The following is a 14990-nucleotide window of genomic DNA, read 5'->3' on the forward strand; positions in this document are numbered from 1 at the left end:
GAAAAAAAATAGTTTTCAAAATTTTCGGTCTTTTTTTTATTTGTTTAGCAGAAAATAAAATTCCCAGAGGTGATCAAATACCACCAAAAGAAAGCTCTATTTGTAGGAACAAAATGATAAAAATTTAGTTTGGGTACAGTGTAGCATGACCGCGCAATTGTCATTCAAAGTGCGACAGGTATTGAAGTGGTTAATACTGTATATCCTTGAAGCACTCCCATTTTTCCTTAGTGTTCTTTGTTTCTAGAATTTGATGCCATTTAATGTTATGTTGTATGGAGCACAGCTAATTAAAGTTGGCTCTATTGAAATGTAATGTTCTTGTCCTACACTTATCTAGCTGGATCAATGTTACTATGCACAAATATGCATACCTAGAGTTTAGCTGTAAAAAAACCAAAAAAAACAATGATCAAGAAAATACTTTTTTGTGAGCTTTTACTTGCAATGTTTTAGGTTGGTGACAGGGTCTCTTTAAAGGGTAAGTTCACCTTTTCATGAAAATTAAAAGGTAAACAAATATCTGGCCACCCTTCCGGACCCCGCTGCACATAGTGGCTGTGATGCCCCCTTGCTGCTTGTGTAGTGGTTTGTACATCACTCTGCACAGAACTGGAGTGAGTATCCATCATAATGGATTGGCAGTGCTGACCAATAAGAAGGTGCGCATGTGAGGCTTCTTCTTCCTGGAAGGTGTTTTCATTGGTCAGGGCAGTCACGTGATTGTGTTAATCAGTGGTAGAATTACGATGGGTACTCACCCACAGTGTATGGACTGCTACTTTGGCAACATGGTATACTAAGTGCAACAGGATCCAGAGAGGTGTTTAGAATAATTAGTTACTTCACTTTTTAATTTTTCATGAAAAGGTGAACTTACCCTTTAAGTGTCTTTTACGTGAAGGACATAGACTCTTAAAACATTCAACATAAGCTTGTGTCGAAATTATATTCATTTTGGATTTGAATACGTTGATCGGTATGTTTCTGAATATCCTAAGGCCACGTACACACGGGCGGACTGTTCGCCCAACTTAGTTTGTCAAACAATCCGACAAACAGTCCGCTCAAAATTTGCATGAGCGGACTTGACCACACACGATGAACGAACAGTCCGCTGAAAGCGTGCGCGATGACGTGAATGGCACGTACGACGGGACTAGAAAAACGACGTCCTATACACTGCAATGCAACCTTCGCCGTGTAAATTCTTTCTGAGCATGCGCGAGACTTAGTTTGTCGAACAAGCCTACACACGAGCGGACTGTCCGCTCAAACCAAGTTTCAGCGGACTGTCTTACGGGAATTCCGAAAAACTTTGTTCGTCAGACTGTCCACTGAAACTGTCCGCTGAAGCCCACACACGAGCGGACTGTCCGCTGAAACACTGTTCAGCGGACAAAGTTGGGCGAACAGTCCGCCCGTGTGTATGCGGCCTAAGAGTAGTACTTACAGGATGGGTTGTAGCAGAAGGCAGACGCCTGGCTCGATGCATCATTGCACACACTGGGCGCAAATACTCCGCTCTTAACTTCTCCAACTCCCCAGTTGTACCAGGCAATGCTATAAAGAACAAAACCAATGTGGAAGGATTAGTAAAAATATATTTAGCAAAAAAAAATAAAAAATCACTGTAACTCAAGCGCAAAACACATATTACAATCTGATTGTTCAAATTCCTTTAGATCTTCCAGCCCCTCTGTAGTGCAAGGGCCTGCCTGATTGAATACAAGTGAATGTATAGTTTAGGTGGGTCTTCTCATGCCAAAGTATTGGTAAACCTAAAGGAGGTGGTACAAAGATTGCACATTCAGATTGTAACATGTGGTGTGTTGTAGGTCCCTTGGTGCCCAACTTGTAGCCTGGGGAGATGTCCCTTTGGTGATGTTAGGGGTCACACTTGAGGTCCCTTTGGTGATGTTGGGGGTCACACTTGAGACCTCCTATATCAAGAAAGTTGCCACCACTGTTATATATAGACTGCAATCAAGGGGAGGATAATATAGAGTGTGCATCAATTCTTTTTGCTTTCCCGGCTTTGGAAGAACTGATAGTAGGGAAATTATCAAATTTATAGGCCCTCCTGTCCCTTCTGTATGGAACTGTATTGTAATTGTAATTTCCCCCTTCTACATGGTAAAGCACTGTGCAAACTGTGCAAACTGTTGGCGCAATATACCGTAAATCCTTTCTAATAATAATAATTTGTTTCCTAGAACCATGACAGGTTTATTGTATGTGCCAATGACACCAGGGCAAAAAAAAAGTGCTAACTTCCCCCCCCCTTCCCTTTTCCCATGAGCTGTGAACTATTTTAGCAGCATAAGCTGAAGATCCTGCCCCTATTAGCACCCCTCCCGCTGAAGCACCCAAGGCAGCTGCCTCTTCTGTCTACCCTCTGTCGGATAGTGTCCCCCATCGGATAGTGTCCGCTGTGTACTGCGCATGCGCAGTACACAGGACAAGCAGATTCCGAAAATAGCCGAAGAAGAACGGCGCCTGCGCTGTGAGTCCAGGTTCTAGCCCCACCATCCAAGTGGACATAGAGTTAGAATAAAAAGAGCCGAGCCAAGCGAGGCTGTGCCTGAAGCGTGGTGTGCGAAGCGAGCCCCCGAGGGCCCCTCTAATATGTGCAGCCCTATGTCCACTTGGATGGTGGAGCTTGCACCTGGACTCACGGCGTAGGCGCCGTTCATCTTCGGAGATTTTCCAAATCTCCTTCTGCTCCGTACTGCGCAAGAGCTGCGCCTGCGCAGTTCAGACCGGACACTTTTTGATGGCCGGACTGTATATGTCACAACACCGGCTACTCAGTAACATCGATTGCGACAATTGTTTATTGACTACATAGCAGGATACAATAATAAAACGCTGACGTGTTTTGGACAAATCCTTGCTCATTACATGTTTGTACACACATGCAATGAGTAAGATTTCTGCTGAAACGCGTTAGCGTGTTATTACTCTATCTTGCTATGTAGCCAATAAAGAATTGTCGCAATGGATGTTACTGAGTAGCCAGCTTCATCGTATCAGAGGATTATTGCTACATTTCAATGGCATTTTGGTCAGAGCAGCAGTTTCCAGTCTCCCAGGTAATTTGCAGTAGAGCATGTTGTCTTTGTTCCTCTGTCTACCAGTCTGCCCAGCCCTGGTCTGCGCCACTTTTTTCAAGCTGACTGACAGCAGATAGGAAATGCTCAAAGACAACAGAAAAGCTTGTGGTATTTGTCAGATATTGATATCACCAGTGTTCCTGCACATAACACATCCACCAATATCGAAGGTAGACAGACAAAAAACAGAAACCCATCTTAGGACAGCCAGAAAGGTTTAGAATGTTAAACCATGCTTTTGAATGCTGTCTATGCCTTGCCTCGACCAGTTAACAACTGCTACCCCCTTTTCTTTTCCTGGTGTCACATGTACAGCAAGTGAAGGAAATAACTTCCCAATGGGGGGTCACAGACAGAAATAAGGGCATTACGAAAATGTTAGGCCCGTTCACACCTATGCGAATTGGATGCAGCTTACACTGCATCCAATTCGCATGACATTTTAAAATACATTCATTTGAATGAGGCTGGTTCACATATGTGAGTTGCATTTTCTGGGCATTGCGGTGCGAATTGCAAGCACGTTATCTTCTCTGGGAATGCATCTGATTCGCAGATGCATTCCATTTGTGAACAGGATAAAATCCTGACATGATCCTGATGTAAACCTGACCTGATACTGATGCAATCCTGACCTGATCTTGATCAAAAACTGACCTGAAATGCTGAACTACTACTTTGTCAATTAACTGTGAAAACTGAGCTTCAATTTCGCACCGCACATGTGTGAACCCAGCCTGTTTCCCACTGTATCCAAAGCACAGCAATTTTTAGGTAATTTCAACCCACTCTGGGTCCCAAAAATGATAGTTCCCCCTTTGTAAACCAAAGTATACAAGATTGGAGCAGCCAATTATCTGTAAGACATACGTGTTGTCTGGTATGTTGCTGATGTTGGCCTCAATTTGCTGCTTTGTGGCTACTGAGCCAATGTCCATACAGGCCAAGCTGGCATTTTCATACGAAGGGACTCTGTTCTTTATAGTAGTGACATTTATTGAACCTGAGTAAAAAGAATCAAAGGATAAAGTGAGTTCCACGTATATTGTTGAAGTAATGCCCTCTTTCACACAAGCAGTATAATCAAGTCCTGATTGGAAGTGTCTTGTAAGTCTATGCACTACGTCCATCAGTGGCGTACTTAGAACCTTCAGGGCCCCAGTGCAAGAGACCATAAAGGGCCCCCCTGACCCCCCCCCCCCCCAGCCAGGGTCCTTCCCTCTGTGGCTATGTGTAGCTGCCCCTGCTGCTTCTCTTATTCAGGCGTACAGGTGCGGCACACAGGCCCCCTGCAGCATGGGGCTGGGTCACAATTGAGACCCCTGTGACCCCTGTAGGTATCCTGAGATGCATTCACTTACATCTGACTATTTCCGTCCAGGTCCAGAAAAAAAAATGTAAAAAGATCTGCATACTTATAAATTTTTCTGGACTTAAACATGATGTATTAAAGGTAGTTTTATATAAATGGAAGCAGGTCTGGTTACATCTGGCCTCCTATAGATCCAACAGGGTCCAGAAGACTTAAGTTTGTAAAAGCAGAAAAAACACGCGGTCCTTTCTGCTGAGATTCAGCAGGGGATCAGGCTGAATGAGGCCCATTTGAAAGGGGCCTAAGGCCCCTTTCACATGGTGCTCCTGCATTCCATTTAACAGGGGATCAATGAGCAGATCTTCTGCTGATTCGGACCTGAACAGGGCGGATGTCAGTTTTTTTAAATCTGTGTCCATTCAGTTCCTGTCCACATTTACACAGCAGACACAGTGTCAGACTCATGATACATCAAGCTAGCTCTGATCTGTCATGTTTAGGTTGATGCAGTCTTGCTCTTGAGATTAGAAGTTATAGGCTAAATCTGGTGACATGGGGACCACTGTTGAAGCTTCAGCCAGACCCCGTGTCAGGAATAGAGTGTGCCAGGAAGGCTTCAGCCACCACACTCAACCTGAAGTATATATACAGTATGTTAATATTATACAGAGAACGCGAGTGGAGGGGTGGTGAAATATATAGCCAGAGGAGCTTTTCCATGTACCCCCAGAACTTGTTCATGAGTATCATGCCATGGATAGAAGGGGCGGCAAGCCATAATGGGTGGATTTAGTCCAATGGTACCCTAACTATTGCCCTTAACTTGGACTGGGCATACAATGCATTTAGAAAGCATTATTTGTCATTAATTCAAAATGCTAACCTTAACATACAAAGCCATCCACAACCTCGCCCCCATCTACATCACCAACCTCATCTGCAGATATCGCCCAAATCGTCCCCTCCACTCCTCCGAGTGCCTCCTGCTTTCTAGCTCCCTTGTTACCTCCTCTCATGCTCGCCTTCAAGACTTCTCCAGAGCCTCTCCCATCCTCTGGAACTCCCTGCCCCAGTCTGTCCGCTCAGCCCCTACCCTGTCCACCTTTAAGAGTTCCCTGAAAACTCATTTATTCAGGGAAGTCTATCCCACACCCACCTAACTGTCCCCGAGCCAAACCCCCATCAAATCATTCTCTGCAGCTATTACCTTTTGTACCACCACCCCCTCCCTTTAGAATGTAAGCTCTACGAGCAGAGCCCTCCTGTACCTTTTGTATTGTACTGTAATTGTGTTGTCCCCCCCCCCCATACATTGTAAAGCGCTGCGTAAACTGTTGGCGCTATATAAATCGTTAATAATAATAATAATAATTTGTCAAGCTGAAGGTAGCTGAGCTCTGCAGATGCTTCCTAAATACCTTGTTAAATGCCAACTAAAATACTAAGTTCTTCACTAGTGTTTGCAAATTAAGTTTAAAAGATGCCCTGGCCACTGATCTTCATGTTAGACAACCTAAATCAGTGGTCCCAAAACTGTGACCCATGGGTCATATGCAGCCCTTTGTTTGCCTTTATCTCCCCCTGGGATAGGAGGCACTAATCCTCCTACTGACACCAATAATGAGGCCCCATTTCTTCTACTGACACCAATTATGGGGCACTATTCCTCCCATTGACACCAACAATGGAGCACTATATCTTCTACTGACACCAATGATGGGGCACTATTCCTCCTACTGATATAAACACTTGGGCATGATTCCTTCCATTGACACCAATGATGGAGCACTATTTCTTCTACTGACACCAATGATGGGGCACTATTCCTCCCATTGACACCAACAATGGAGCACTATTCCTTCTACTGACACCAATGATGGAGCACTATTCCTCCTACTGATAAACACTTTGGCGTTATTCTTCCCATTGATGGGTCACTATTCCCCCCTCCTACTGACCACAGACGGTATGCAATTTTTTTTAATCCCATAGATCACTAAGCCTGAGATATTGTCTATTCCAGTTGATGGTGGGCCATTTTGTACTTCCACTGGCCACAGTCAGGCCCCTCTAAAGTCTGAAGGAGGGTAAAGTGGCCCTTTGTTTAGACGGTTGGGATACCCCTGACCTATACATTACACAGCTACAGTTATTCCATCTACTTCTCCACCATGCTAAACATCAAAGCACACCTGTAAGAAGGTTATTAGCATTTCAGTCTATTCTTCCGAAACTCACCACCTCCATTTGCGCAGAAAACTGAATATATGAGTGGACAGTCTCTTATTAATATTCCCATGTTGTAGCCAGCGCAAGATTCGAAGGGGGTCAACCGCAGCATGACCAGCTTGTGCTCAACTATCCAGCCCCACCTGGGTAAAAGAGAAATAAATATATTTTTTTTAGTGTTCCTCCATTCTGCATCATGTGTTTAATTAAACATGACCACTGCCACCCCTAACAATTAGTAAAGCAGGACCCTATAAAAGAGCTCAATTCATAGGTGTAATGCATAAAAGTGAGCCATGTTACCTGACAAAGTATTTGAATTATTGTCCATTCAGTTCTTTGATTTACACAGCTCTGCCACATAGCATCATTCTGTCTGGCAGGACAGGAGACCTGATTTTTCTTTTCTGGGTGCAGACTAGTAGCACCCACAGGTCTTGTCCCTCCACCAACCTGTGACTGGACAGTGAAAGGTGATGCAGCAGGCTCTCAAGCGCCTCTCTGTGATCTCTCCTCCTATCACCATTTTCCTACTCTTTGTGCTGCTTCTCCCTATTCAGTCTGAGCCCTACTGTACAGGAGATTGCAAGATGCTGATAGCAAGTAATAATAATAATGATGATTTAAAAAAACTTTTATTTTATATAGAGCTTTGAAAGGTAGCATCAGAATCTTAGACTGCTGGCAATTTCAAAGCAGTACATATAATATGTTAGTACAGAGCTGCATTAGTTTGTTTCTTTTATATCTGCCTGCACCTGAATGACCTCCCCTGGCTCCTTTTCTGTGGCTCAATTTAAACAAAAAACGGCATGTGCGTAGATGTGCCACCAGTCTCTTCCAGTTATTTGGGAGCTGACAAAGACCAGAGATGCATGTAGGGTTGCCACCTGATCCCTTTAAACACATTTGAATTACACAGGTTCTGAGGCGAATTAAATCAGATAATGCTGAACATCATGGTAGACAGAACCATGGCGTTAGCTCTACGATCCTCTTTCTCTTTTTGCTGGGCAACTGACTCAATCCATTATCTGGGAATTGAAATCACACCTGACCCCTCTACTCTCTATTCGGCAAACTTTGCCCCATTGCTCCTCCGCCTTAAGGCCCGGTTCACACCGCTGCGGGGGGAGATCCGGATGTGATTCGCACCGCAAATCACATCCGATCTCCGTAGCGATGCGAGTTCAGCCATACAGATAGTATGGCTGAATTCGCAGCGCTCCCGCAGCAAACTTGCACGGGACCCTTTTTTGGGTCCGCAACAGAATCGGATCGCATGGGGGTTCACACCATGCGATCCGATTCCTGTGCGAGTCGGCAGATCGCACTGCGATATGCCGACGGATCTGGGGGTGTCATTAACATAACATTGACACTCCCAGCCGTCCGCATAGGGCAGTGTGAACTGCCGGCGGGAGGTGAGCGATGCGGGAAAACGCCGCGGATTTGCGGCGTTCCCGCATCGCTATAGTGTGAACCCAGCCTAAAGCTGATTTTCTCCAGTGGCACTCCCTCACTCTAACTTGGTTTGGGCAATGCAACACACTCAAGATGACCATGCTGCCTAAGGTGCTATATTTGTTGCAGGAACTGCTTATTCGTCTCCCCTTACAGTTCTTTCAAAGGGTGAGTTCTATGTTTAGAGAGTTTGTATGGTCCCATTGGAGACCTTGCCTCAAGCTCCTACTTCTCCATCTCCATCCTTGGGGCTGAGTTGGACTCCCAGATGTGGCCTATTACAGAGCAGTGCATCTTACCAGAATAGTGGATTGGTATAGCCATGGTGAAGCAAAACAGTAGGTGGCCATGGAACTGTAAGACTCCAATGACTCAAAGGGTTGGCCCTGGATCACCTCTTCCTTACCAAAGGCCCTCAGCGACCACCCCACTCTTGGCAGCACATTATCAATTGCTAGGGATGCATTCAGACACTCTTCAATATCACCAGTACCTTCAGAACCCTCACTACTTTCAGTGTCTGGCTGTAATTGGCCGCCTTCATCTCTCTCTGATTTTTTTGTGGCCAGGCAGTCAGCTCTCCCCCTCTGTCGGCGCAACAGCTACAGACCCCCCTCTAGATGTCTGGAGCAGTCTTCAGTTGCGCAACTTTCTTCATCGGTGTTCGCGCACCCCGGGTTTATTTTGACAGCTCACGAACTGGAACATATTTTCCATAAGGTAAGTAAGGAACCGATCCTCAATTGCCTATCGTTGATTTACACGTTTCTGATCTTACCGACAACAGGGTATGTGCCCGGGTTCCTTTCTAAATGGGAAAAGGACCTTGAAACCCAACACACTGACACACAGAAGGAGAAAATTCTCCATTTTGCACACTAAATTCAAGAGGCTGGTTACAAGATCCTGACTCGATGGTACAGAGCCCCCGTGGCTTTGCACCACTTTTATCCTCAAGTTCCCAGTACATGTTGGCAATGCAAAGGGAACAATGCTTCATATCATTTGGGATTGTCCCAAATTGTGGCCTTTTTGGTGGGAGGTGATTGGTTCTGTGAAACACTTGACCAACGTTGACTTGGAGGGGAACCCTGTGGCTTGTCTGCTCCATCTTTCAGAACATCCAATCAAGAAGTATAAAGGCCTCCCTCACAATTCAGTTATTGAATGCGGCTAAGGCATGCATCCCCCTATGTTGGAGATCTAAGAACCCACTGTCGAAATCCTTGTGGTTTTCCACAACAGGGAGAAGATCTTCCATGACACCCAGAGACCATGGCAACATTTTGTATATACTGATGCCTATCTTCAAGGGACCTCTCAATTGGGCTGAACCCTTGAGATTGGCTACATTCCCTGAGCTAAAGAGCTTCACCCCTCTTGCTGAACCTCAGCTCTCCTCGATCCCTTACTCCTACTCTTTTACAACTGCCTCTTACTTTTTCTTTTTCTCCCTTTTCTTGTCACATTTGCTCCCCTTCCTATTTTAATGGGCTCGCTCTGGGTGCTGATTTTTTTTTTTTTTTCAGATATCAAAATATCCTGTTATACACTGACTCACTTTCATGACTCCTAGTATGGGTCCACCTGGGCACCAGGAAGCCCTGACTCTCGGTATAATATATTATTCCGTTAAAAAAAATGGTTGCACAGTTTTAAACATACGAGTTTTCATGCTTGGAGTCTCACTTTACTATTTTGTTTGTTGCACATGTATGAACAACTGTAGGCCACCCACATACTTGATCTGTTTTACCTGATCATTTCTATTGTGTTTTTGCTAGGTCTGGTGGCTTGCACACTTAATTGAGAGATTTTCATTGTGTATGCTATATGTTTATAATGCTCCATTTTTCCATTTCTCTGACTGTAAACCGCAACGTTTAAATTAAAAATAAAAGAATTACAACAAAAAAAAAAAGCAGATAATGCACCAAGTGAGTTTAATTACCACCTTAATCAGCCTCAGAACCTGTGTAATTTATATGTTTTTGGCTTTAAAGGGATGAGGTGGCAACCCTAGGTGCATGTATGCTGATTTCTCTGCGTGCGCACAAATGCCACCAGCCTCTGGCACTATAGCACCCCGCAGCATTTGCACACATGTGCAGAAACCCACCACACACATGCACCGCAAAGTTGGGGCTTAGTAATATGTGGTCTCCTGGGATAGCTGTGACATAGCAATTCCAGGAGGCGGTAGGGCTCTTCCTAGACCTGAAACCAGGAAGTGCTGACTTGCAACAAAAAATGGTAAAAAAAAGCAACACAAGGGTAAAAAAAAAAAAAAAAAAAAAAAAAAAAAAAGTTTTGTGAAGAATTTCTTCTGGGGGTAGCGATGTAAGTGACAGACTACATTTCAGGGCCTGTTGGGGTCGGTTGATCTAAGGCCCAGGGCTCTATAAACCCTGTCCAGTTCCACATTGGTCTGTGGGGAGTCTTAAGCCTTGTACACACGGTCGGAGAATCCGTCGGAATGTGTCCTATCGGACCGTGTCGTCGGATAATCCGACTGTGTGTGGTATGCATCGGACTGATTCCGTCCGAATCTCCGTCGGACCCAATTTTCCAACATGTTGGAAATATTTCCCGACCAACTGGGCTGGACGGACCTAATCTGATCATGTGTAGAGCATTTTGATCGGACCAAGTGCCACGCATGCTCAGATCAAATTCCTACATCAAAGCTATTGGCTACTAGCCTGAATGTAGTCCCATCGTAACGAAATTACGTCATCGCGTTCTGAAAGATCGGATTTTTCGCCAACTTTGTCCGACCGTGTGTATGCAACAGTTTCGGACAAGATCCGACGGACAAAATCCGACGGGCAGAATCCGACGGATTTGGTTGTGGAAATCTCCGACTGTGTGTACAGGGGCTAAGACCTTCTGGAAGATGGCACTCCCCATAGCTTGCAGATCCTCAGTGCCTGTAGCCTCCAGGAACCCCGCGCAGCTGAAGATTATTCCTGCGGCTTCTGTCTTCTAGCGGAGTTGAAGGTCCACCGCTGTGTTCGTTTGGGAGATGTGGGACCACTCCAGGGCTGCCACATATTCTCTTCTCCCCCCAAGAATCAGGGCCTCAATGTCCTGTTTGGTAGGTAAGGCCTGTAGAAGCACCCGGATATCACTGTCGAAGCGGCCCGACTCCCACTGAAGTGGGGAGTTTGCTACAACTGACCTGTCTGGACGGAAGAATGCAGGGGTCTCTGGTAGGAAGTCCGATATGGAGGATGAGCCAGGAGATGCAAGTGGGTCCGGAATGGTTTGATTGTTCAGGTCTGCGCCACTATGACGCCTGGGGAAGTGCGGTGTGCACTCTGGAAGAAGCGTTGAATCTCCCCCTAGGATGTTTGAGAACGGGTTGCTCAAACCAACGATCTGGTCCTGTATCATTTCGCAGCTAGCATGCCAGTGAGACAAACGCTTAGATTCGGTATTATGTCGAGATAGGCAGAGGGAGGCCAGGAGCTCACAGAAAACACGTCTTCAACACAGCCATGTCCAGGCCACGCCCCTATTCTATTTTATACTGTTATTCTTTTAATTTCTATTCTATTTTGTTCTGTTTTACTTTTAAGGGAGGAAGGACTTGGATATAAAAATTAGAACATTTTTATTAGTAGAATTTTCACAAAGAGGCAACCTTCACCACACCGCAGTAAAACCATTTGAGACGACTTTGTCAAAAATCTAAATAAAGGAAAGAAGGGGACCACTTGCACACTACCAGTCAACCCTGTGCACTGATTAGTCACTTAAAAAAAAAAGCAACGATGGCCAATGGAATCGCTGGAAAAATAGTAGACCAACCTAGGTAGTTAAATGGCCACATCAAAAATAGTCCTTGAAACCAATAAGGGGAAACCGATCCATCCGTATTGTGTGGACTGTTTGCTGGTTTTTCAGGTGCTTGCATGCGCTAGTGAGAGATGAAGGATTGGTTCAACAAGCATGTGGAAAGGGCTCACAGGGGAATGAAGAAAGGAGAGGCTAGTTGGTGAAACTGCAGCCTAATGTATGGAGGTGGGGGGCATGCACTCAGTGGTGGTGGCAGCGGTGCAGTAAGGATGAGAAAATAAGGAGCAGCGTCCCTGGAACAAGCTCACCCAAAACCACGTTGATGCTTCGTCCTCACTAGCAGATCTGTTCACGCTGGTGGCGATCCACCAATGTATTCTCCTTCCAGGTTCCACAAGACCTACGGATTAGCAGTGGGGGCCTGTGGGGCCGATGCAAAGGTGGAGGTGTATGTGATGTTGACATCACCTCGGCACTCTTCAGAGCCCAAACAGCTTGGTGCGTGACATAGAAGCTTTTATTTTCTATTCTGGGTTTTTTCTATACTTTTATTTTGTATTCTGTTCTGTTTTATTCTTTTATATTCTTTTATTTTCTATTATATTCTATGCTATTATTTTCTATTTTATTCCTTTATTTTCTATTCTAGTTTATTCCCTTCGGAAATTTGAATTTAATTTGAAAAGTATTCAAATTTGACTCGAAAACTATATTAATTTGATTCTAAAACTATTCAAATTCAAATTTTGGCCGAAATTCTGATTCGATGAAATTCATTACAAATGTTATTCGGAAATATGGATACATCCGAATTTAAGAATAACAAAAAATTCATCCGAATTTCAATGACAGGTATAATTTATGATCTGCATAGGGTACCATGTTTTGTTTTTTTTCCATACTTACTTGCAAAACTCATATCCCTTTTTGAAGGCCGTAGTAATTTCATCCAGTGTCGCCAGTCGGCTGTAGTGCATGGCACAGGCGGTTTTGGCCCCGTCATAGTCCACATTGATGTTGTTAGGCATGAACACTCCAGAAATAACTGAAACACAGATATAAAGAAATAATAAAGCAGCCTGTATGGTCACGGTCACCAAACAGTCATCAGAACCTACTCACCCGTGTCCATCTACATTTAACAGCATTACAGTGAATTTCGTATAGAAGTCTCATTCATTACAATGTCTACATTTCTACCAGAATAGGATATAAAGCATTTTTGCATTACACAGGTCCTTGACCCTTTCACTGCAAGAGCCAATTTTGTTTGGGGGGGTTGCATACATTTAAAAAATCCCTTTAGGCCTGAAGATTAGGGCTTACACGTTATATGTGTGGCAAGGTCTCTGGCCTTGTCCAGTTTAATGAGGACCTCCAAAGCCAAAGATAGCTGATATCCTTCAATATGTAGTGGGTTGTGAGGCATAGTGGGTGCAAAGATGGTGAGAGTCACTGGGCGCCACACACTTCTTGGATGTAAAAGAGGTTTAATTTCTTTTTACAGTCCTTTTTGTAATTTTGGGGGAAAGAGAGTTAGGGCCAGGACACCCTTAAGTAGTTTCAATTGGCAGACTCAGAGACTTCAAAAGGAGGACAGCTGTGCAGGGAAAAGCCCCAGAAAGGCCCTACATCTGCACATGCAGGAACGCTGTCTCCTATAACAATAGTCCTTTAACAGTTCCGAACTCAAAGTAACAGTTCTTTCAGCTCCACTACAACTGCCTCTTGTAGTTCTTCAACACTGAGCTCCCGGTCTCTCACTAGACCCTCTGATTCACTGACTCTGAATCCCTTGAGCTCCTCCAATGTTTGCGGTGGTATCTCCCTCAAGCATCACCCATGCTTCCCTGCTGGGTCCCTAGCTTGGCACTCCAGAAATTCCCTGCTAACTGGCGAGGTCCCTGGCTTGACTCACAAGGTTGCCCTGCTCTGACTTGATCACCGCCTGAAGTTTCCTGATTCTCCACCGTGCCCGTTCAGTGAGAATATGGTTCCGGTTCTTTCTTCAGTTACTCACCGTGGTCCCTGGCAGAGGTGGTTGGGCCCTTTGTGGCGACAGCTTCCCTTCTACCTCTGACCACTGACAGGTTCTCCGGCCAGCAGAACCATCTCTTCTGGTTGGACTGCAAGCCGCAGTCTTAACCCTGCGCTGCCCTCTTACTTCTAGATAGGCCCTCACATGACCTGGCAGCCAGGTTTCCCCAGGATAGGCCCAATCTCTGGCCTATCAGCCCAAGGCATATGACACATATCCACCCAGACAGCCATCCAGGTGGCACAGAACATAGATCACCTGACTCTACCCAAACATATAGGTGCTCCCAGCAGGCCAAGGGATTCAAGAAAACCCATGCCCATTGGCTGAGATACCCCATATACCCATAACCTGACCTTGGGTTGCCCTTCTCATATCTAGTACCACCAAGTTCCCGGCCACCTAGTGGTAAAAGAGAAAGGTGCAACAAGGCCAAACTTAGAGAGAAATCAATAGATCTCTATCAATCGACCATGATAACTACTCTTGGCAAGTAAATTTGTGAGGAGCTCCCTGACTAAACCCCAGGGTGCTACATATGTTTTTCTGAAGGCAGAGACCCTGGAGAATAAAATAGTGGCAGTTCAATTTTTTATGTCACATGATATGTGCAAATTTTTTTGTAAAAGAAATAAATTAAGGTTAATTTTAGGGCACGGAAAGCAAACATTACCCAAATTTTTGGTAAAATATAAAAGATAAAGTTGCACCGAATAAATAGATATGCAACATGGCAAGGCTTAAATTTGTGCGTGCCTGCAAGGCAGCGATCTTTGTTATCTTATATTTTCCATAGGGAAGTCTTTAAAGCATTTGTTAAAACACTTTAAATTCCTGATATGTGGCTACTTATATGAGAAAATATCCTGTTCTCTTTGTATGAAATTCCTGCTGTTCCTGCCAGTCCCTCTGCTTTCCTATTAAAATCTGACCACACTAAGCAGTAGAACACACCGTGGCCAGTTCTCTAGTTGTGCTGTGAACTTAGCCTGCTCTCCTCCAATGATCAAACTATAGCATAATGATGGCT

At 44.7% G+C, this 14990-nt stretch overlaps 1 protein-coding gene across 1 annotated transcript in view; it reads right to left on the minus strand.

Moving 5' to 3' along the window:
• Nucleotides 1-14990, minus strand: part of LOC143940873 (uncharacterized) — a 41376-nt gene that overhangs the window by 23421 nt on the left and 2965 nt on the right. Inside the window, exons 2-5 of the mRNA XM_077462674.1 lie at nt 12829-12967; nt 6667-6800; nt 3987-4119; nt 1454-1563 (exon numbers count right to left, since the gene is read on the minus strand). Of these exons, the coding sequence (XP_077318800.1) occupies nt 1454-1563; nt 3987-4119; nt 6667-6800; nt 12829-12967 (516 nt within the window). The remainder of the gene's footprint in view (nt 1-1453; nt 1564-3986; nt 4120-6666; nt 6801-12828; nt 12968-14990) is intronic.

The sequence above is a fragment of the Lithobates pipiens genome, unplaced genomic scaffold (assembly GCF_037356315.1).
Source record: "Lithobates pipiens isolate NorthernLeopardFrog02 unplaced genomic scaffold, aLitPip1_a1.2 Scaffold_10, whole genome shotgun sequence".
NCBI classification, from domain to species: Eukaryota; Metazoa; Chordata; class Amphibia; order Anura; family Ranidae; genus Lithobates; species Lithobates pipiens.